General features: G+C 37.0%; 1 protein-coding gene across 7 annotated transcripts in view; it reads right to left on the bottom strand.

Annotated features, from left to right (window-relative positions):
- Positions 1-213: 213 nt before the first annotated feature.
- The window catches only part of LOC143677347 (uncharacterized), an 84,902-nt gene continuing 59,864 nt past the window's right edge, over positions 214-25,251 (bottom strand). For 2 of the 7 annotated variants that reach the window (XM_077153206.1, XM_077153205.1), the window contains exons 2-8: positions 23,578-23,738; positions 19,110-19,193; positions 9,156-9,423; positions 5,949-6,075; positions 3,716-3,808; positions 3,106-3,188; positions 214-2,675 (exon numbers count right to left, since the gene is read on the bottom strand). In XM_077153206.1, coding sequence (XP_077009321.1) covers positions 1,191-2,675; positions 3,106-3,188; positions 3,716-3,808; positions 5,949-6,075; positions 9,156-9,167 — 1,800 coding nt within the window. In that variant the 5' untranslated portion in view covers positions 9,168-9,423; positions 19,110-19,193; positions 23,578-23,738 and the 3' untranslated portion in view covers positions 214-1,190. Of the gene's footprint in view, positions 2,676-3,105; positions 3,189-3,715; positions 3,809-5,948; positions 6,076-9,155; positions 9,424-19,109; positions 19,194-19,530; positions 20,068-23,577; positions 23,739-24,771; positions 24,895-25,251 lie in introns of those variants that run through there. The other 5 variants (XM_077153207.1, XM_077153211.1, XM_077153209.1 and 2 more) reach the window with 5 other exon arrangements.

Here is a 25,251-nt window from a genome sequence, read left to right as displayed (position 1 = left end):
GGACTTTGGGTTCCTCCTGTTGGGATGCACTGAGGAGAGGGCAGCATCAGGCTGGAGTGTTCTGCTAAAATAAAGGACAGAGTCTGCTGAGGAGGAAGTGGGCAGACCCAAGTTGAAGGCCAGATGAGCTACACGAGACAGGAACAGAAAGGTGAGAGGATCCGGGAGGACCAAGCAATTAATGTATGGTGTGGGGAGTGGACTGAGGTGAAGTGAATGGGGGGGTCTAGACACAGATTTAAGGACACTGAGGAGGGAACAACTCACAGGAGGTAAACTGAAGCAGAGAATAATACTGAGTGAAGGGCAGAAACTAAGGGATATAGGTGAGGCCTAGGGGATCTTGTAGAATGGATCTAAGGTGAGAAGTGGGGATGAAATTTTCTGTGATGAGCAGAGGGACTGGGGTGAGCCTGCCTGTGAATGAGGGGGAAATGAAAAAAACTGGAGGTTGAGGGGACAGAGTCAGCAGGGTGGGATCATGGGAGTCCAGGATTGGGGCAAATTCAGCACACAAGACCTAAGGCCAGGTTCACAGATGTGAAAAGGCTGAGAAAAGGAGAACTGAGCCCATGTCTGAAAGAGAAATCAACAGAATGTAAATATAACATGAAAAGATTACAGAAAACATTTTATTCCTTTTTGAATGTATGATGATGTATGATGGCATATGGCATATAAATAACCACGATGCTAATACTTACCTTCACATTAGATAAAAGTTGATATTCATTTTTAGCACATTTGCACAAAAGTATTGCCACAGCTTTCATTTAGCCTTATTTAAAAATATATGATTTCTCTCACCAATGATTTCTATAGTCTATCAGTTGGATCAATGGATGAAGGTACTTCCACTTCTATTATATTTATGGGTTCTCATGCTGTATAACATGCTAAAGGCATTGCTAGTAGGTGTCATTTATATCAATTCTCACCAGTATGAATTGGTTTAGATTGATGAAGTGGTCAGGATGACTAAAGACTCTACCAAATTCATTAGTGTGAGTTCTCTAGTACGTTTAAAGGTTAACTCAAGGGCTGAAATGTCTTCCATATTCAAAACAATCAAGGTATGAGTTCTTTCATGTCATTGGAAGTTAGAACACTGAACCTTTCACATACATGGCTTTCACATGAATTTTTTCTCCAGTTTGAGTCCTCTCACATCTAAGTTTACAAAAATAAAACTAAGGCTTCCATAGATAAATCAAGCTCTTATGGTGTCTATCCATGTGAGTTTTCTCATGTTGTCTAAAGCTAGAGCAATGAGTGAAGGCTTTCCCACAAAGATGGCATTCATAGGGTTTCACTCCAGTGTGAATTCTCTCATGTTGTGTAAAGGTAGAACGATGAGTGAAGGCTTTCCCACACAGATGACATTCATATGGTTTTTCTCCATTGTGAAGTCTCTCATGTTCTCTAAGGGAAGAACAACGAGTGAAAGCTTTCCCACAAAGTTGACATTCATAGGGTTTCTCTCCATTGTGCAATCTCTCATGTTGACTAAGGCTAGAACAATGAATGAAGGCTTTCCCACAAAGATGACACTCATAAGGTTTCTCTATAGTGTGAGTTCTCTCATGTCGTGTGAGGGTAGAATGATGAGTGAAGGCTCTCCTGCATACAAGACATTCATATGGCTTCTCTCCAGTATGAATTCTCTTATGTTCTCTAAGGGAAGAACAATGAGTGAAGGACTTCCCACATAAGTGACATTCATAGGGTTTTTCTCCATTGTGCAATCTCTCATGTTGTCTAAGGCCAGAATAATGAGTGAAGGATTTTGCACAATGATGACATTCATAGGATTTCTCCCCAGTGTGAATTCTTTCATGCCGTGTAAGAGAAGAACGATGAGTGAAGGCTTTCCCACACAGATGGCATTTGTACGGTTTTTCTCCAGTGTGAATTCTCTTATGAACTCCAAGAACAAAATAACGATTGAAGGCTTTCCCACATACATAACATTCATAGGATTTCTCCCCTGTGTGAATTTTTTCATGTTGTCTCAGGCCAGAACATTGAGTGAAGGCTTTCCCACACAGATGACATTCATAGGGTTTCTCTCCTGTGTGAGTTTTCTCATGTCGTCTAAGGGCAAAATATTGAGTGAAAGCTTTTCCACAAAGATGACATTCATAAGGTTTCTCTCCAGTGTGAGTTCTCTCATGTTGTCTCAGGGTAGAACACTGAGTGAAGGCTTTCCCACATAAATGACATTTATAGGGTTTCTCTCCATTGTGAATTCTCTCATGTAAACTAAGGTTAGAAATTCTATTGAAGGCTTTCCCACATAGATGGCATTCATAAGGTTTCTCTCCAGAGTGAATTCTCTCATGTTGTCTAAGGTCAGCAATTTTATTGAACGTTTTTTCACATAGGTGGCATTCATATGATTTCTCTCTGATGTTAGTTCTATTGTAATGTATAGGGACAGAGTTTTGACTAAAGGATTTACCAATTAGGTGACATTCATATGATTTACTTCTAGTAAAAGTTTGGTTTTGTTGATTAAAAGATGAATGGTCACTGAGGGCTCTTCCAAATAGATTTCTGAGGTAGGGTTTTCTTCCCATGTGACTGAAAACATGTTGAGTCATTCTGGATCTGTGAGTAAAATCTTCTAGCAGTTCATTATATTTAATGGCATCCTCCTGAGTATGAGATTTCTGCTTTGGGGAAGCAGATGAGAGACCGTAAAGGTTTGTCCATATACACCCATTTATATACATATGAATCCTAGACTAATCATTCAATGACAGACTCTAATTAAAATCTTTCCATGTTAATTTAACACTATGTTATTCTGCTGCATCAAAGGAGGTTGTTTTCCTTTGAGGCATTCTAACTGCAGAACTACCTCATCAATTTTGAGGACTTTGTGTATATAAACCATGTTTACACAATTATCTTTTATAAAAATTCAGGTTATACTTTTCTGTTCAGGTTACTTCTTCCATAAATTCAAACTATCACGGACATTTTACGAATTAAGACTTAATCCTATCTTACAGTACAGGTAGGTGACTGTACTGAATTCCTAATTTATTCCACTGCCACGTATCTATTTGAAATACCAGGGTTCATGCCGAATAAGCTTACCAATGACATGAAGGTAGATGTGTCTTTCTTGTAGATATGGTGCATGAATAGTATTTCTTCTTTTTCAGGGCCATTTTCCCTGCCTGAAAGAATTTTAAAAACTATTAATTGAACTATTAATGAAATTCCCTAATTTCATTAGGGAAATGAAAATGAAGAAAAGTCCAACTTGGTCTTTTGTTGCAAATATGACTCTTACCTGGGAAAGAAAATCAAATTATGGAATATTCTATGCAGTAGAAAACATTGTACAGCAATGACAATTAGAAAAGATTTTCAAGATTGAAATATGAGAAAAAAATTTAAGACAGTACATGGGGGAGGTAAAGAGAGAGAATATCATTGAAGAGGAAGACCAAGAAAAGGACCATTATGTGAAAGTTTAAATCCAAAAGTACATAAATACACATTTCTTCAAAGCCACAGATATTTGAATGCAGATTGATAGGTAAATGGAATAAAGATCATACCTGAGGAAATTTCCTCAGTATCATCATCTACATTTTAGAAAATATAACTCACTTAAGAAAATCTGCAGTTGCTATTTCTAAGAATCTACTCACTCATTGACCAGCCTTCTTGTGGTAAAGCACAGGTTCCTAGGGCTCACCTGAATCCTGGATTTGGAAAGATCCACTTCCTTCTCTCCACAATGCATCTTGCTCCAACTGAGAATGTACATCTGATTTGGAGATCAGATGTTCTGTTTATGGGCAAAAATATATGGAACTGTGAGTTCTGTGCAGATAACAATACGTTATCATCAAGTTTACAGAAGATGTTTTTGTTTACTAGAATGCATAAGCAAATTCCATGAACCAGATTGGCTTAAGCAATGGAAACTTAATAACTAATGGTTTGGAGGCTAGGAAATGTCTAAACCAAGGAATCAACAAGGCAATGCTTTCTCCTCAAGACTCTGGTGCTCTTGAGGCTGGCAGCTGGTGACTGTTGGTCCTTAGCTTGTCACACAGCAAAGAACTTGGTGGTGTTTCTTGGTTTCTTCCTTCTCTTTAGGGTTTTGTCGAAAGTCAGGAGGACTTTCCACAGATCCTTCCTGGATAACTGCACCTCCAATCCTGACTTGTATGGAAATTGCTGACGGGCTTCATGTTTAATTAAGGCTTCACAAGGAAAACTGCTCTATATGGACTCTCTTGAAGCTCAGCATTTTCAAAACATCAATTTCTCATTTTCTTATGCACAGGAGTTCAGTTGTCAGCTTATCCCTTTCCTCTTGCATTTTACTATAAGTTGTAAGGATACACCAAACTGTACTTTTCACATTTAGCTTAGAAACTGCCTCAGTTAAATATCCAAGTTAATTGCTTTCAAGTTCTGCCTTTCTTCCAATATCAGAACTAATTTTCACAAAGTTTTCTACCACTTTAAAATACGGATCTTTACTCCAGTTTCCAATAATAATAACTTCATCATTTCCTTCTACGGTCTCACTGGAAGTACTTTTAGGATCCATATGTCTACCGACAGTTCCTTCAAAACAATCTAAGCCTTTTTATTCAAGCACCTCACAATTTGTCCAGCCTCTAATTATTACCCAATACTAAAACTGTTCCCACCTTTTTTGGTATTTCCCACAGGAACATCCCATTCTCTCCTGGTACCAAAATCTGTTTTAGTTTCTTATGCTGCTTAAGCAAATACCATGAAATGACTTAGCTTAAACAACTGAAACTTACTAGCTTATGGTATTAAGGTTGGGACAATGTGTAAATCAAGGCATCCTTAAGGCAATACTTTCTTTGCAAGACAGTGGCATTTGGGGACTGGCTGCTAGTAATCCTTGGTCCTTAGCTTGTCAGAGAGCAAGGCATATGACAGTTTCTCTTGGTCTCTTTCTTCTCTTCCAGTTTTCATTGATACCAACTTCTTATTTCCCAAGGTTTTCTCTATGTGTCTGAATGTCATTTTCTTAAAAAGGACTCCAGAAATAGGATTGAGACTAACCCTGACTGCGATGGGACACACCTTAACTGAAGTAACCTCATCAAAAAGTCCTACCTACAATGGGTTTACACACATAGGAATAGATTAGATCTAAGATGTTTTTCTGGGGTACAAACAGCTTAAAATTACCAGTGACAAAAAAAAAAAAAAGAGTAAGTAAACACTGAAGATCAGACAACAGAAAAGGACCTGGGACACAGAAAATTGAGAATCTTTCATGATCAAAGGGTTAACACTTGACCTTGTGCCCAAACACAGTGAAGAGCTTTGGTTCTGAAGCCCAAGTTTATGAAAAGAATGCAGAACCCTCCATATTATCAAACAAGGAGAAATTCTATGTTTCCACAATTGCTCATTATTATTTTTAAAAACAATCCAGAAACATAAACTTCCCGAGATCAGTCTAAGTTTAATGTGGAAAAGGATATGCCTGTTGGATTTACTATTGTAGTCTGAATCCACACCAAATCCCTAGAGAGAAATCATTGTTTAGAACATATTTAATTCACTTCTTATGCTTTCAGAAAACATTTGTTGCATTCCCAGCATTGCTCTGAGTGTTGAATCTTGAGTAGAAGAAAGACATGAAGCTGTAATAAGATTATACTCTAGTGGGGTAAAAAAAAAAACTAAATGTAAGAAATACATAATGAAACAAATTTCTTTTAGGTAGTTGTACGTGTTAAAAATAATATAAATATATTATATATATAAAGTATAAAAGTAAAATATGAAAAATATAAAATAATAGGGACAGGCTGTTCTAAAAACTTCTTTAGAAATCAGATTAGATACACGGATAGATTAGATAGATAGATAGACAGACAAACAGACAGATAGATAGATAGATAGATAGATAAATTTGAGAGACTCACCCACTGACACTAAATGACCGATATTCTCCAGCATCACATCTCTGAACAGCTTTTTCTCAGATGTGTCCAGCAGTGCCCACTCTTCCTGGGTGAAGTCTATAGCTACATCTTTCAAAGTTATTGACTCCTAAAACATCATGGATATTTGGGTTCAGAGAGGGCCATCTCTACCAAGGTCCATAGTAAGATGTTTGAGGGGACAGCACTGAGGGAGTAATGACTACTTACAGAAAACTTAAACTGTGTTTGAGTTACAAGCAGATTATTCTCAGTAGTGAATGTTTCAGTCTTTCAAACAGAGATACAAAATACAATGAATATTTAAAAATCTATTATAAATGAATATCACAAGGATGAACATACAACTATCTGATGATATTGTGGTCACTGATTGAACATCACTTATAGAATGTTTGTATTGAAGAATGTTTGCATGTTTGTTGTCATGCACAATAAAAATATTTTAAAAAAAGAATATGTAAGACATGTAGTATGATATAATCTTGAAATTTCCTAATAAACTGATCATTAGACTTCTAGATAGTGATGTGCAATTTGCACTTGAGCCTTCATACCCTTTTCCACTAATTTCAAGTAAATCTACAGGCTTATCACAAGGCAGGCTCTATCAAAATTATGGTTAGACTATTCCCAAAGATGGCCTCACTTTCCTGTTATATATGAAGTCATTTCACAACCTAGTACTTCCTGTCCAAACATAAATCACAGGTATATGTTCATTAAAATGACAGACAACCTTGCAGCAAAGTCTAGCATTCTGCGGAACCAAACAGGTATCATGTAGAACTTAGTTCAGTAGGTGCTTCCTCACGCAACTCTATATAACTCAGGTGTTCAACATAACAAATAAGTAGACAATTCAGCAATACACACCACAGAACCCTAAGACAGCTGTACTGAAGGACAGTCCTAGCCCGACCATTCAAAGGGTATGAGACCTTCCAATCTCAACTTTCCTTGGGACCTACAAATATCCACATTCACTGTATCTCCTTCATCTTCATTCCACGTCTGTACATGAGTAAAAGATGCCTGTACATGAGGAAAAGAATTCATTCCTGTCTCTTCAATCCTTCAGAAATTTTCACAGGGCCATACATTTTTCTCTACCTACTATGCTCCTTCTCCTGAATGAATAACAAAATTAAAGGAACCTGAGGGATGGGAGAAAAAACTATGGAGCTACTAAAATTTACCACCAGGGAAATCCTGGATACTGTGTCAAACATTAGGGACACCCAAATCAGTAGGCCAAGTCCTTGATCTTGATGCTTCCTCCTGTGAAGCTTATATATGTAGCAGAGAAGCTTCATCTACTTAAAGGTATGCCTAAGAGTCACCTCCGAAGACCTCACATGTGGTCTCTCTCTCTCTCTAAGTCCAACTCCACAAATTAAATCATTGCCTTCCCCTTATGTGGGACATGATATCCAGAGATGAAAGTCTCCCTGGTGGCATGGGAGATGACTTCCAGGAATGAACCTGGCCCTGGCACTGTGGGGTCAACAATGCCATCCTGACCAAAAGGGGAAAAGAAGTGTAACAAATAAGGTATCAGTGGCTGCAAGAATTCAAATAGAGTCAAGATTACTCTGGCAGTCACTCTTATGCAAGCTTCAGTTAGACATTGCTACCTCTATCATAACTTGCCTAACCCAAACAAAAACCATTTCAGCCAATCCTAAAGAATATCTAGGGCATTATATAAGATTCTACAATGGTTCCATAAACCGAGTAACTTTCTAGAAACCTACAACCTCCAGATGGGTCCCTGGTCCAGGTAAGTCCTGAAATGCAGAGGGGACAGCCTCTCCAGAACAACAACTAGTTCCATCTCTCATCCCATATTTTCAACAGCCCCTCCCAACATGAAAAAGTTAGAATGAGCATAGCCCAAATACCCCTAAAGAATGGGAGAAAGATCAAAGGTGATGATGGAGTTATACAGAGAAGGTTGAGTTTAACAAATGAATATGAATGCTGAATCAGTATATTGATATTCCTTTTAGTCTCCAGTATCTTAGAGCAGCAACAAGTAAAAACCAAAAATTGTGGAATTCTAACCCACACCAAACTCTGAAATCTGTTCTACAACTGATGGTTGCATTGTGCTTTGAAATTTATTGCTTTTTTGTATATATGTTATTTTTCACAAAAAAAAAGAAAAAAAAAGTAGAAGTATAACAGAGAAGATAAGATTTAACAAATGAGTATGACTGTTGAAGCATTATATTGATATTTATTTTGGTCTCCAGTGTCTTGGAGCAGCTAGAACAAAAAACTAGAATCGTGGACCTGTAACCCATACCAAACTAAAATCTGTTCTATAACTACTTGTTAAAATGTACTTGGCAATTTATTGCTTTTTTGTTAATATGTTCTATTTCACAATAAAAAATGTTAAAAAAATAAACAGAAAAACAAAACAGTGAGGAGACTAGCACGCCGGGAACAACATCTCCCAGCTTGCCAACATCTACTTCTGTTATCTGAGGGCACAGAGACATCTCCACCCAGTCTGCATTCTGGAAACCTCCTGATCACCACACTGCCTGTCCAACTACTTGTTCAATAAAAGTAAACTCAGCAGAGAAAAAAAAAAATTAAAGGAATAAAACTCATTATTTTCATTTATAAAATTTGAATAAAGGTTTAGAAAATTGGAACTTGGGTAACTGGGGACAGGAGGGTAAACAGAATTTCATCTTTTTAAAATATGATAATATATAATTAATATATACAATATATAACATATACTTGTAAAATATTGGTTGAATTCAACTGCTGATATATCAGCCTCCCTACTGATTGTAAACATCTGTTCTTAGTTATCTCTATCACCTATGCTCACTGCATGCCTAAGCCAATTGCAGGTATTAACATGATCAATGAGAGCATTATTTCTACAATGAGGACAGGGGTTGAATGAGAACAATTTTATCATCTCTCCAGTGAATACAGAACCTTAATGGAGCCTGGAACAAAGTAGTGCAATGATGGAAAGGAGATTACTTATTCAGGAACCCCTAACCTACCATCACCATCCCAGAGGCCTGGATAAGCTTATCCGGAGCTCAAATCCTTGAATATCTCTTAAATGAACTTAGAACATCTATACCTAAAGGAGAAACCTACCCATTGCTGCCAACACATGGGTATTTCAGTAGAAAAAATTGCAATACTCACCAGTGGCTGCATTGTCAACAGCTCAGCTGAAAACTGTCTTACTCTGGGTTTTCACTCACAACCAGATAAGCACTAGGTAAGCAAAGCTGACAATGGAGAAAGATGTCATGAGACTTTGATCTTGTTCCCAATTTCCAGAGCCAACATAAGTTCCAACCCTTCATCTGGGGTAATTGGCACAATCAACAGGAATATAAAATGTGCTTCAAGAGAAATATGGAGAGGGACCTCCTTTGCTCAGGATCAAGAATAAAAGGTCTTGGCTATTCTGGGAAACAAAGAAGATATAAATAGTTTCATTGTATAGAACACGAAAATAAAGTTTTATATATTAATTACCCCATGGTATTCAGAAATTTTCAATTCCCTCCCTAATTCCAAAACAGGAATCCCTGATCTGTTATCTATGGCACATCTGGAAGGGGATCTCTACCTCCAGAGAAAGAATTCTGGAATTCTTCAGACATAATTATTCTTGGCTTATGAAACCTCCATCCTAGTCCTCTGGACTCACTCCCTTCCTACTTTACCTTGTACCCATTCTTCTGAGTACACTTGTCCTAAACCACCTAGGTTTTTCTACATGGTATTTATTTCTAACAATATCACTCAACACCAAGTTCTAGATCTCACCCCACTGGTCTCAGATAACAACCAAGGTATTGAAGAATATATTTCATTATGGGGTTGATCAATTCAAGGACTTGTTCTATTTGGAGGGATCAATGGCACCCACCATGCAAACCAAGCTCTGAAAATCCTGTGTCAAAAAAGCAGAACTACATGGGTCATAATGTTTCAAAATCCCGAATGGATTACGAGACTCAAAGAATGTAGACTGAAGAATTTGGGAGAAAAATCCATTTTCTCAATCTGGTACTTAAGTAAAGTGGCAAATGAAATCGTTTCCTATATTAATTATCTTAAGTTGTAATAATGTATAGCGGTGAAAGGTCTTATTGTAAATTCTCTCCTAACACACTGTTAATAAGTACATATATTTCATGGAGAAATGATAATATTGTCAGAAACAGTAATAGGATTAATTTACCCACTTGTATTCAGAAAAACAATGGTTCTATTAAATGTGCTTCAAGATTTACATATTTAATCCTCAAAGTAACCCTGCTGATTAAGGTTAATTTGCTAATTTAACAAATGAAATGAACAGAGGTTCAAAAATCTTTAGTAATGTTGGAAAATTACATGGCTAGAAAAAGACAGCCAAAGTTTAGATTCTTCCTGCCTCTCTTCTGAGTTCAAACTCGTTAAGACTTACACCTAGGTTTTACCTGGAATGCCATCTCTCATTTTGATAATCAGGGTCCTATCCTATTGTCAAAATTTCCTCTTCATGTTATTTGTTCACACAATTATGCCACAGCTCAGGTTCTCCTACCACAAGGGAACCTTCATAGAACTGAATCCATTATCCAAATATTGGCTGTAACTAACCTAATGGTTACTATACAGTATAATCTACATTTACTCATTTCAATATATACTTACCAAGAACATTTCTAATGTATTACCACATCGTGTCTCCAACAGTAGCGACTCCAATTACCTACCTTGTACACAACTGTATGGACACAAACATAACTAAGATGTTGATCCAGGTATAAACACAGAGTTCCTTTCCTTCAGGTCTCACATATAATGTCATTATGTATTTACTCATTTGTTTGCCGTTTCTACTATTCTAACTGAATGATTTTACGCGTTTCCCTCTGAGAAGTACTGATTATGAATCCAGAAATACTGTATGTTCACGATAACCTAACATGACGTCAGAGAGCCTGAGTCTAAATGCCTGAAGTCAAATCCAAAATTATATTTCAATTACAAAATCTTTTACCAAATAAATAAGAACTGTTTCTTGTGGCTGAAATGATCTTTTTTCCCAGAACCCAAACAGACCTAAAGTGCAAGGAAAACAAGAATTATTGACTATGCCTTCACCATATTCCAGTGCTCAGAGCTTTTTTCTCATTCTAGAAAAAAGTTACCATTTTCCTGGAGGACTTTCTTTTTACGTATTTGATATTTCATCAATCCTGTAGCCTAGAAGACATACCCTGATTAATTCAGACGACAGTTAAAGATACAGCTAATCAGGGCATGCTTTTTTTTAAATGAAATTTTACCCTCCAATTAGATAAATTACATAGATGTAATTATGAAAAACAGACTGTGTCCTCTACTTCATTCTAAATGTTTCAAACTCAATCTTCATAACTTTTTCAAGAGATCTACTGTTTTTTGGATTTAATTGTGCTGGGCAAAAACTCTAGAGAATCTACAAGAAGAATGTCCCTGCTACACCTCCTTTAAAGGGACTTGCAATCTACCAACATTCTCTCAGGATGTGGGCATCTATGAAATCTCTATACATAGAAACATTTGTGCTGAAATATATATTAAAAAATATTTTCATTTTTTGAGGCATGAATATATTACTTCTAAAAAAAGACTATCCCCTATCTTTATATGTCAGATTTTATGCTCTAAGAAGGTAAAACTCTAAAGTATCAAAATGTTAGGGATTCTGGAGGCAGGGCTAGATGGGAACATAGTGAAGTGTGGAATTTAATTATTTCTCTATGGCAGCCAGTATAATAGCCAGGAACTGTCTAGAACTGTTTAGGAACTTATCTGACTGGCCATACACCACACCAGAATAGGTGGAATGGCCAATATCATGATAAGAACCGTAAGTCTCCCAAGCTGTGGAGGCCGGCACCCCTCCACCACTGGCACAGCAGGCTGTTTTAGAATTGGTTCCCCAAGGGAAAAAGAAGCAACCTCTACTAAAAGCAAGGAAAGTAGCTCAACAAAGCTCCAATTGTGGAATTAATGAATTAAGACTGCTGAATATAAATTCTAAGCACAGATAAACTGGAAGCAACAAGAAAGGAAGTGGAAGGTTTCAGCTGGCAGAGAGGAGGCAGAGCAGATGAAAAAAATAACAAAGGCTTCCAGAATACTGGAAAAGGGATGGACCCAAAGAAAAGGGACACAGAGCATGGCATCAATTCCAGCACTTGACTGGTGTACTGGTTTTGAAACTGTACCCCACAAAAGCCATGTTCTTTAATCCTGATCTAATATTGTAGAGTGGGACCTTTTTGATTAAGTTGTTTCCATGAATTGTGTGCAGGATCTTTTGATTAGGTGGTTTCCATGGAGATGTATCTCCACCCATTCAAGGTGGGTCATTTACTGAGATCCTTTAAGAGGGAAACATTTTGGAAAAAGTTTTAGGGCCAACATTTGGTTCACTTCAGAGCTAGACATTTGGAGATGCAGAAAGAAAATGACCCCGGGGAAGCTGTGTGAAAACAGAAGCCAAAGGACCAATAGATGTAGCTCTGTGCCTTCCCAGCTGACAGAAGTGTTCTGGACACTATTGGACTTCCTTGAGTTAAGATGTCTTTCTCTGAATGTCTTAGTTTGGGCATTTTTATGGTCTTAGAATTGTAAACTCATAACTTAATAAATTCTTTTTATAAAAGTCAGCCCATTTCAGGTATATTGTATTTCCAGGTATATTGTATTTCCAGCAGCATTAACCAACTAAAACAATTGGCAAACACAGGTAGGGGAGAGGGGAGGCTGGGATCTGGCTCTCCCAAGAATTTATTTTTTTTACTTTTTAAAAGCTCATTAGATAGAGCTGTCAGATTTTCAGGCTTCAGCACTACCCCAGGTAAGGAGAGAATTAAGTTATGTCTGAGAGACTAACTAGTCTAAATTCCCTAAACAGTGTATATTTAAGTAGTTTCTACTGGGAGCAAGGGAAAGTAGTTCAGCCAAGCTCCAATTACAGTTTTAATCCCAGCAAAGAGGGAGCTGCTGAGAAAAAAAATGAAATTAAATTAAAAAAGAATAAAGATGGAAGCTTTTGGAGTAGGTCAAGCTCAGAGTACTGGAAAGAGGCTGTGCCCAAAGAAGGGGGCACATAGAACAAGGTTTCAACTCTGGTTCTTGACTGGTGAACCTTGGGGGCTGGGGGCTGGGGGCTGGGGATTGGGACTGGAGCCTGAATCAGAAAAAGGACTTGATTTCTTTTTCTTTTAGTTTCTTTTTTAAAACTATTTTAAGCAGCTGATTAGAGAAAGCCTCAGGCACTTTCAATTGTCAGCTGGAACCTGGCAAAGGTGGAGTTAAGATAATTTCTGAGAGACAAAGTCATGAGTCAAGTGGGGGAGGTGTGGACACACAGCTCAAGTCACGGCCCTCATTCAGAGAATTCAGGCCCCAGGTGCTAGAAAACTGAAACAGCTTGAGCAATCCCTTACATATAAGGAAAGTTTGATAAGACTAAGTGTGGATTTCTCAGCAAAAACCATGGAGGCAAGAAGACACTGGTATGATACATTTAAGATACTGAAAGAGAAAAAGTGCCAACTAAGAAATCTGTAACTAGAAAAACTGTTCTTCAAAAATGAGGGAGAGTTTAACATATTTTAATACAAACAGACACTGTTTGTCATCTCATCTCATTTCATTTTCCTTCTTCTTTGCAGAAGAAATGGAAGTGTCCTCATATACATTGCGGTGGTGAATGCATAACTGTGATTATACCAGAAATCAATGATGGTTTACTTAGGAAGGATTGTACGGTATGCGAACAAAACTGTTTGAAAAAATAAACAGAAAAAATAAACAAGTGCTGGAGTAAAAGTGGAGAGAGGGGTGTATTTATTCACTGTTGTTAGGGAAGTAGAATGGCACAGTCCATCTGAAGGGCAATGTGGTGGTTCCACAGGAGGATAAGTATAGGGTTGAAGTATAGGGTTGCCACATGTTCCTGCAACCCTTATTATTAGGTATATATTTGGAAAAACTGAAAGCAGGGTCAAAATGGACATTTGCACACTGGTTTAAGGTGGGCAGTATTCACAATTTGCATAGGTGGAAGTGGTCTAAGATACATCAACCGATGAACCGAAGGGAAAACTGTAGTATATATATACAATGGAATATAGAGAAGCTGCAAGAAGGAATGATGGTGGGGGGCATGCAGCTAAGTGAATGGACCTTGAGGACAATATTTTGAGTGAAATAAGGCAGAAACGAAAAGATAAACAGTTTAACATCTAATATGGGCTAACTATAAAATGCAAACTCTGAAAATTGAATCCTAGAATGTATATTATTAGAGGAAGGTTTATGATATAAAGGGTCCTAAATTACAAGCTCTTATAGGAGTTACATCTATTCCTGAACTATAACAATTATTTCTAAATTGTGAGATGCTAAGCCCTTTGGGTACCTGGAACTTTGGGTATGTGTGTGACACCTGAGATTCTGAGCTAGAGTTCTGCACTATTACCCCATATAGCAACTGTTAAAAGAGCTGAGAAAGAAATCAGACTTAAATCAGAGATATGAATGAAGTAGATCTTGTTAGGACTGAGATCAGTCAGACTAAAGGGTACTAGTGACTGTTTTAAAACTTCAACTGCTTTGTGAGACCAAAGGAAGAAATGTTTATTAGGTGCAAAATTTTATTTTCTGTAGCGCACTAATTTAACTTGTATGGTCAGTTTATTTGAACACTATAATTACATCGTATCTTGAATAGGGAATATGATCTTGTTGGTTTGTACAGGTTGGTGCAATGACCCGATACATCCCAAAATAATTTGGGTAGAGAATAAAAAAATATTTGCAAAGCTCCTGTGCCAGTTTGAAGCTAATATGTACACCAGAAAAGTCACGTTTTAATCCTGATTCAGTCTTACAGGGGCAGTCATCTCTTTTAACTCTGATTCAGTATTGTAGGGTGGAAACGTTTGATTAGATTATCTTCACAGAGATGTGATGTGCCTGATTGTAGGTGTGACCTTTAGATTAGATGGAGATGTGACTCCATCCATTCAAGGTGGGTCTTATTTAGTTTACCAGAGTCCTTTAAAAGGGGAAACATTTTGGAGAAATTTCAGAGCACAGCAGATGCAGATTCTTGAAGAAAACGTGCTTCAGATCTGACAGAGTCAAAATGAGACCCCCAGATATTTGGAGATGTAGGGCCCAGCAGATGTCACTGTGTGCCGCCACATGAAATGCTAAGCAAGTCAGGACCCAGAGTTGTGTTCAGAAGGAGCTACATGAAAGCCCACAGACACTTAAGTGAGGAATCCCTACAGGAAAAAAGCTGAAGGATATGGACCCCAGGAGCAAGGGAGCAGTATTTCTTGAGAGATGATAACCTGTTGTTGTTGTCTTAGTTTGGTCATTTCCTCAGCATTAGAACTGTAAACTTGTAACTTATTAAATTCCCATTTTTAAACCTATTCCATTTCTGGTATATTGCAGAAACAATAGGGAGCTTAACAAATACAGCTCCCTTGAGGAACTAGGGGAAAATGTGGGGATATTAAAATTCCCCACCTGGGGAATTCCTGATATTCTTGCAAGCATTGGGGACTACCAATTTAATAGGCCAAGCCCTTGATCTTGAGGCTTGCCCTTATGAAAGTTATTCCTGCAAAGGAAAAGCTAAGCCTACTTATAATTATGCCTAAGAGTCACTCCCAGAGAACCTCTTTTGTTGCCCAGATGTGGCCTCTCTCTTGAAGCCAAATCCACAGGTAACCTCCCTGCTCACCCCCTACATGGAACATGAATCCTATGGGTATAAATCTCCCTGGCAATAAGCAACATAACTCCTGGGTATAAACCTGGGCCCAGCACTATGAGACTGAGAAAGTCTTCTTGACCAAAAGGGGGAAGAGAAATGAAATAAAATTAGGTTTCAGAGGCTGAGAGATTTCAAATAGAGTTGAGAAGTCATTCTGGAGGTTATTCTTATGCATTATATAAGAACATATATAAAAAGGGATAAATATCCCTTTTTAGTTTTTAGTGTATTATAATAGCTAGAAGGAAATACCTGAAACTATTGAACTGTAATCCAGTAACCTTGATTTTTGAAGATGATTGTGTAAGTGTATAGCTTTTACTGTGTGGCCATGTGATTATGAAAACCTTGTGGCTGACACTCTCCTTATGCAGAGTATGAACAGATGAGTAAAACAACAAGGAAAAAAATAAATAGGGGGAAGATAAAGGGATTTGGGATGTTTGGGTTGTTTTTAATTTTTATTCTTATTTTAATTTTTTTGAGTAATGAAAATGTTCAAAAATTTATTGTGGTGACAAATGTACAACTATCTGACAATACTGTAAACCACTGATTGCATACTTTGGATGATTATATGGTATGTGAATATATATCAATATAATTCCATTAAAAATATTAGGGAATCCAAGAATATGATCTTTATCACTGGGATTCAATATTTCATTATTGGGAATTTTTATGAATAGGATGTACACTAATTTTTTTTATTAGATCCAGTCTAGGATCATGAATTGCACTAACTGTCATTATCTCTAGTCGCTGTTTCTTTTTTAAATTGTGGGAACATATATACAAGATAAACTTTCCCATCTCAACCACTCCCCAGCGTACAATTCAGTGGGATTAGTCACATGCAAAATGTAGTATTACCCTCACCAACATCCTTTACCAGTATTTTCCAATCACCCCAAACAGAAATCCCATATCCACCACTGACTCATTTTTTTAATTACAGTATGAAAGTCTTCATGAATATATTGAGATATAGAACAAAAAAAAAAATTTCCAGAGCAAAATCAAGCAATGTGTTTTCATTTTAGGTGCAGACATTTGGTTATAATGTAATGTTTTGTCTGTTTCCATTTGCTTTTCTGAAATTTTAAAAAGTGTTCTATATTATTTTATTAGCATGCATTTTAGATAATCAATGACTCCATTTCATACGTAGTTTTTATGAGTTTCCAGCCTAGTCACACAACAACATTCTTGAAATAAGTGATATGTTTTTATCAGAAATGTGTCTATGCTGCACACCTACTCTAAGCTATGTCAGTCCAAAGGTGTGAAGTTATACTAGCAAATAAAGAACAGTATGAATTGTGGAGTTCAAGAGCTATGTTAGAATAGATCAATAAAAGAAAAAGCAAGGATGCTTTGAATATCTAATCTAGAACCATTTCATATTTGGAGAAGGCAAACTCAATTATAAATGCAGATTTTTTTTTTTTTTTACCAAGAATTGCTCTGAAGTTTTTTTTTTTTACTCAAAGCACTGGGTCATCGGTAAGGTCACTTACTAAGTTTGAATTATTAAAGATGAACAAGCTTTCAAAAGGTAGTGAATCCTCACATGACTGCTGAGGAAACTGAAATATCTCAGAGAAGAATGTCATATAAAGGTCTGGGGATCAGATAAAAGATTTAGACTGGGAAATTTAAGTGCTATAAACATACAGATAATATTTGAGGTCAAAGAATGGAAGATATTATCTAGGTAGACAGGGAGAACTAAGTCCTGTAAAATTTCAATAATTAATGTTTCAGAAAGAGTTTGCAAATACCTAGAAAGTGGAGCCAGAGAAATCCAGGTGAGTACTGTGAGGTAGGAGACGAGGACAGAGACAGATTCTAGAAGAAAGGAATCAATGAGTTTGCTGATGAATCTTGGAGGTTAAAGCATTCAGTGGATTCACTTAGGTGGAGATAACCAGACTCTCAAGTGTAGTGGACTTATGTGAAGATAGTTCAAAACATATCAGAGTGCATTGTTAAAAAATGTCTACCACAATGTCTATATGATTTTGCCTTCTCGGTAACAGAAATGCATATTTGAGTGAAACTCAAGATTTTCACTTTCATGAATTTCTTTTTAGTGGATTTTTTGTCTGAATATTGTTGCAAATGTTACTAGAATTGAGAAATATAAGCCTAGGACAAAATATGTGAAAAACATTTTATTTTTATTACAAATAAATGCAAGTTTATATTTATTTGACATATTAATATAGGAGTTTTCCTTATTGCATCATGTAATCTATGGAACTATATCTCAAATGCCTCTCCACACTGAATTCACCTAGGAGGTTTAAAATATCCTAATGCCTGCATCCCATTCAGACACATGAATTTAATTGTTCCTGAGTGTGGCATGGGTATTCAGTTTGAAAAACCCTCAGGTGATGTCAATAGGTATCAATGTATGAGAACTACTTTTCTAAGAAGCTGAGACCTCAAATAGGGCCTCAGGACTGACCAGTGTTGTATTAACATGTCGGGGAGATTAGTGAAAAGCAAAATCAAAGGCTCCACAACAGACCTACTAAATCAGGATCTGCATTTTAAAAAGATCCCAGATGATTCATATTTGTATCAAGAAATGAGCAGTAGTGGTTCAGAATTCATTCCAAATGTACCATTTCACTATGCTTAAAACTTGTGCAGAACAATGAAGATTCTGCCACTGCCTCTTTCAGTTCATATCCAAAGACACTGTGAAGAAAGGTTATCTCAGGGATTTTGCCTATACTGTAATAAATTAAGGTACTCTGATCTTACTGATTTAAGTCCCCCAGTTTCTCAAAGTTTTCATTGCTTTTGGAATAGGTTCAAAATAAAGTACTCTTCATTTAAAATACTGGATAATACAGCAAAGCTTAGGACAACAAACAGGAGTCAGCCCTATTTCTCTAAATTTCTATCTGCAATTCCCAAACAACAGCTTCAAAATACTTTAACTCTTCTTGTTCATATCTCCAAGTATGTAATATGCACTGATTTTTAATTTTACCTTTCCCAATATTCAATAGATTGTTTTCTTTGTGGCACTGCCACAGTATATTTGCCCAAACAATACTTCCAAAATAATTATACCATAATTTTAGTTAATTATTTCATTTTTGCACTATCATGTAAATATTATTTATTGCTGTTTGCCTGTGTTCAAATTTCCTGTTTATAAAATTTTCTTTCTGGCATTATTTTGTCATTAGCTTCATTTTCTTTTAACAAACATTTATTATTAAAATTTTCCAAAATAATTTTAAAGCTACTCCTGTGTTTCTGTTACACATAGTCAAACTTACCTTACAATCTACTGTGTCCAAATTTTTCCACTTGAGGTGTCTGCTGGTGAAATGAAGGGTCCCAAAACTTGTACTCCACATGCCCTGTAGCAGAAAGGAAAAGAAAGCTTAATTTCTATCTACCTTTTGCCATTTACCTTTCTCAGTTTTCATTATCCTGAAGAATAAGGTAGAGAGGCATCATTTATTCTTTTCCTCAAATCTGAAAAAGGAGCAATAAACTTAGAAACTTATATAGTTCTAAAACCATGAATAGTAAGATTCATCATACTGCTAATGTTACTTATCAAATTAATAACAATGAAATTACATTAAAAATTCATGACAAATTTCCTGACATAGTCGGCAAATTGATTCTAATATTTTTTTAAAAGACAAAAGTCCAAGAATAGTGCCATTGAACTCTTGCTCTAGATGCCACCTGTGCAATTTTTGTTCTTCATGCTCAGGACCTGGCAGGCAAGAATAGAGGGCCCTGTCTTGGCTAGAGTGATTGATTTATTTAGGCCATCAGGAGAAAGTAGACATGCTGAAACATAACAAAGGCAAGGAAGAATGTTTGGTATCTATGTGGTTTCCTTGGCCACCCCTTGACATTCCTTTGCTTGACTGTGTTAATGGACAAGAGCAGCAAAGCCTGTCTGAGAAGGGCATTGTGACCAGAGGTAACAACCATCAAAGTTGATGATCTAGTACTTAGTAAGCTCCTGAGACTTGCTTAGGGCTAGGTGAAGTTAAAAGAAATCTAGAATCAACAACGTGGGAATATCAGCTGTGACCCAAGACCACCTGATGGTGACTTTATGCCTTTTCTTGTATGCACAGGAAGAGAGGCCAACTGAAATCCAGTGGGAGCTGTTCCCTAAATATACAGAGGTCCCACTAGGACAAGGAATGGAGTGGATGGACATGGAGATGTGCCACCTGTATCCCTCTTGAGAATTTCTTGCCCAGATTCTTAGTGTTGTCAACGTTCTTACAACGTACTTTAGCTTCTAGGACATTAGGGATCTCACTTGCAGAGATCCACAAGCCATAAGACTGCACCCTCCCCAGGGTGATTAACAGAGGTCAGGATAAACAGTCCTGCCCATTCTAGATCATTGTATTAAGGATCTATTGGGCTATGTTAATTCCAGGGCACCTAATGTGTGATAGTAGTAAAAACTGTATAGGGGAAAGAGGGCTTCATAAGCAGGAATCAATCAAATTCTACTGAGGATGAAATAAAATGAAGGCTGACAAAATTTCATGAGATTTTTTATTTATGAAAATAATATTTCTGTCAAAAGACCGATGTCCATCCTTAAAGGGAATAAAACCCAGGCTGGAGAGGCTGAGAATGGGGTGGGATGAACAGAAATGTTGATGAGTAGACTGTGCTCAACCTGCATTGAAAAGAGAGGTCAACAGCTGGAAATAAAGTTCAAGTGGGTTAAATATTTTTTTTCCAAATTCAGAATGGCAGATATTAAACATGTTTAGATTCTAAGAGGACACATCAGATTGAGAGAGGGCATCGTTTAAGATAAAGCATGTGACATATAAATGAGCTGAAATTCATGATACCATGAAGGAAAAAATGGGACTCAAGTTAAAGAAGATAGCTGAGATAAAAGGTAATGCTGCACCTGCTATGGAAGATGCCAGTAGAGGAATACTTTCAAATTTAATGCCCCAAAATGCTCATTTCCTTTCTGAAACAGGTTAAAACAAGCTGTTGAATGTGAGAGGGAAGGCAGGACTGTGGAGTTTCAGAGTTCATGGCAAAGGTATAAAATATTTACTAAGAACTGGAATTGAACTGCAAGATCTAATGGGACTGTCTAGAACTTTTTAGAAATGCCCCAAATAGCCTTATGTCAAAGCCTCAGATCCAGGGAGTACTTCCTCCTGGGAACAAGGAACAAGGAATTTTAACCTGAGAGGGTCTATCTCTGCAGTCAAAATGGTCTCTGTAGAGCCATAACATAGACAACTACAGTTTGGAAACCTTAAACATACCACTTAGAAAGCTTTGACAACAGGTAGCTGTTGTAGGGAATGGCAGACACCTAAGTCTTAAATGTACCAAAATAGTCATGGTTCTAAACACCAAAGGGATTTTAACATGGAGGGTGCCTGGAGGCCAGGTCTGAATATAATGATCCCTGTGACCAAATGCACCTGGTATTTGTAGAGTCCCAGGATAAATTCAATCTATTTGTCCATTAAATACGATCCATTAAATACGATCTATTTGTCCCAAGGAAATCTACCTTCCTTCTGTTTTAATTTCCTTATCTATAAAACGTGGGTGGTATTTGAACCAGCTCTTTATTCTGAATAAAACAAACTGCTACATTTAGAGTGCTTTGAAAGTATTCAATTAATATGGCTATTTGTAACAATAATATATTATTATTTACTTATCAGGTTCAGAAACTCTTTTGGTACAGGGCATGACCATTCATACCCTCCCTAGGAGAACTATGACGACTGAGTCTAAGACATTATATCAACTTAGAAAAAAATTGTATCCAGATTGAATTATGTGGAAATGTGCAATGTCTAATTAAAATATACCGATAGACAATAAACCAATCCTTAAAGAGGGAGCAGAAAATTGTTCACAATTTTCCAAATTTTCTAAATAGAGTCAAACATCTCCAAGTCCATGACTTCTTTCTCAAAGAAATAATTTTAAGGCCAAAACCTCACAGGAGGAAATGAGAAAATGGCAATATTGCATTGATAAATTTTCATCTAAAATAATGGAAAATCTGAATTATTAAAATAGCTGAGAGGGATACTACAGTAATAGATGCCATAACTAAACTAATCCAAAAAGTATTATTCATTAAGTTAGATATGAAGCATGGCAATAATCTTAATGTAATGGAAAAAGGAAATCTTTGAAATTATGGGTCCCCAAAGAGTATGAGACAAAAAAATACTTTGTATACTTGTCTACTCATGAAAATTCACTGTCATTTACTATGGGGTAAATTATGTTTTAAATGCTTTTTATACAGAAAACAGGAAGTCTAAGCTGCCAAAAATTTAAACAGTTGGGATCAAACATTTCTCTCTCTTTTGCCTCATACTCAGTTCAGGTGTCCTCTGAAAGAGGTTCAGGTCAGTGAACATTGATAGCTTTTATTTAATCACCCTTGAAAATGACTCAAGAAGCTCCAGTTCATTGGCTATCTAATCCCCAGAATTTCTTGACTGGTCACTGACTTCTTGAGAGCTCCTCAAAAACTTTCCTCATGGGTAGTTTCCTTCAACATTGATTCCAGAACATGGGCTTTAATAAAGAACAAATACCCACATCAGAGTGCCTGTCATTCTGTCAATACAGATTTCTGAGCTTTTTTATATGCCACACTGTGCTGTACAAAATAGACACCCACAAACCTGATACCTGCCCTTCTGAAGTTCACTGCCAGAGATGGAGATGGTCAAGAAAAATGTATTATTAGTGGTACATACTTTGTAGAAAGACAGGTTTTGGTGAGCTATGTATAGGTACCAATGCTGTACATGAATATTCAAACTATTGTTAACTAGGCCAGTATCTAAAAGAAGGCCATGTTGGATATCGTTGTAAGGTATTCCAGGCATAACTGGCAAGTCACTAATGAAGATTCTATGCCCCCCACAGAAAAAGTGATGGTATCTGTTCTAGTTTGCTAGCTGCCTGAATGCAATATACAAGAAATGGAACTGCTTTTAGAAAAAGGAATTTAATAAGTTGGTAGTTTACAGTTCTAAGACTGTGAAATTGTCCAAATTAAAAGAAGTCTATAGAAATGTCCAATCTAAGGCATCTAGGGAAAGATATCTTGGTTCAAGAAGGCTGATGACATTCAGTGTTTCTCTCTCAGCTGGAAAGGCACATGGTGAAGATGGCAGCGTCTGATGGAAGGGCACATGGTGAACATGGCGGTGTCTGCTGGCTCTCTCTCCAGGCCCCTTGCTTCATTAAGTTTCCTGGGAGGTGTTTCTCTTTTTCATCTCCAACAGCTGCTGGCTGGTGGACTCTCTGCTTCGTGGTTCTGCAGCGTTCAGAAGCTTTCTCCAAAATACTTCTTTTATAGGATTCCAGTAAATTAATCAAGATCCACATAGAAGGGGTGGAGACACGTCTCCATCTCATCAAGTTTAATACCCACAATTGATTGAGTCACATCTCCATGGAGATAACCCAATCAAGTTCCTAAACGATAGTTCTAAAAAGGGATTAGAAGAAATGGTTGCTTCCACAAGACTGATTAGGATTAAAACATGGCTTTTCTAGGGTACATAAATTCTTTCAAACTGGCACAGTATCCATGCCCCAGATTCTGCTGAGAGCAGATACACACAAAGTGCCTAGAAATAAATATTCCCCCCAATATCACCACTGCTAAATCTTGCCCCTATGGACAGATTTTATTATTCAAGGTAAAGTAAGGACTCAAGATATCCCCACATGTAAACTTACATAGTAGAATATCTATCATGGCCAAGACTTAGTAACTGTGTGGGTTCATGGGGTGGTTTCTGGACTGAAAGTGCTCCATGACAATTCCACTCCTCCTGCCAGCTTCCTGCTCCATCACAACACATCTGTCCCCATGATAAGAGTCTCTGTGATATGGATTCCTGCAGGGTGAGGACACAGAAGACAGAATCATGACCCAATATAGACAACTATATCATATATGGTGATAAATATCTCCATGCAGCTCTCTGCACCACAGAGACTCCAAAATCTTTGCCCCTCTGAAGAGGCACCCCATCTTGGTGTAAACCCTTTGGAAGACAACAAACTTGTCAGACACATAAGACCAAGTTGCACACTCAGGACTAGTATCATCACTAATATGTATGAGGAAAAGGTGGTGAAAACTGATATAGGTACATTACTGTCCAACGTCAGAAATGCTCATATAAAAAAAAACATAAAGTCTACATGAAAATAAAATAGAGAACACATATGAAAACACAGATATGAGCACCAACAAATTAATGAAAACTTTTAAAATTCTAAAGGAAAAATGAGAATTCCTGTTTATTTATTTACTTATTTATTTAGCTGGATTACTTACCCAGTCACACCATCACAATGAGTAAGGATATAAAGAATAAGAACAGTTAGGCATCTAAGCTCATAACCAGTTCTCTACCTACTCACATGTAACGAGAAAGTTACTGCACAAAAGTTACTACAAGAAAAGACCAGAGACTCCCCAAACAGTACAATCAATCTGAGGCAGTAAAGAAGATATAACGGGATGAAAAACTATTCACCAGAATGAAGGAATCAAACAGGCTCAGAGAACTCATGACTGGATTAAGAATGGGGAGGGTTGTAAAATGAAGGGTTCCCAGATGAAAAAAATCAGATATAATACATTATAAATTGAATTTGACTAGGTTGAAGGAAGTAATGGGAGGAATTTTACACTTATTTTAGAATGTTATGGATGATATGTGTTGGACCTAATGAAAATGACATATTAAAGCATGTGATGGCTAAGTATATGTGTCAACTTGGCCAAGTGATGGGACCCAGTTGTCTGGTCAAGCAATCACTGGCCTACTTGTTATTGCAACGACATTTTGTGGATTTAAATAATCAGTAAGTTGATTGTATCTATGGCTGTTTACATTGATAATAAACCACAGGGAGTACCTTCTGCAATGGGAATGTTTAATCCAATCAGTTGAAGGATTTTAAAGAAGTGATGGCTTGAGCAATCAGAAGAGAGAACTCTTGCCTCTACTTCAGCCAGCCAGCCTCTTCTGGAGATTTCATCAAAAACCTTCATTGGAGCTACCAGCTTGTAGCCTGCCCTACAGAATTTGGACTTGTATATCCCCACAGTTGTATGAGACATTTTTATAAAATCTCATATTACTTACAGACATCTTCTGTTGGTTCTGTTTCCCTAGAGAACCCTGACTAATACAGGTTTGGTACTGGGAATGGTTCTTGAGAAACAGAATACTGAAAATGGGTTTTTGTAATTGGTTTTCTACTCTAAGTAGACTCAGGCAGTAATGACTCTATTTTCAAAAATCAAGATGGCTTTAACAGTCCATGGCATGAGATGGCAATAGGGAAACACAAAATATAACCATTGGATACTACTACTCATATGCTTACAAGAGG

The sequence above is a fragment of the Tamandua tetradactyla genome, chromosome 3, assembly GCF_023851605.1.
Source record: "Tamandua tetradactyla isolate mTamTet1 chromosome 3, mTamTet1.pri, whole genome shotgun sequence".
NCBI lineage: Eukaryota > Metazoa > Chordata > Mammalia > Pilosa > Myrmecophagidae > Tamandua > Tamandua tetradactyla.
Note: the sequence above shows the minus strand (reverse complement) of the source record. Positions and strands in the feature narration are given on the sequence as shown.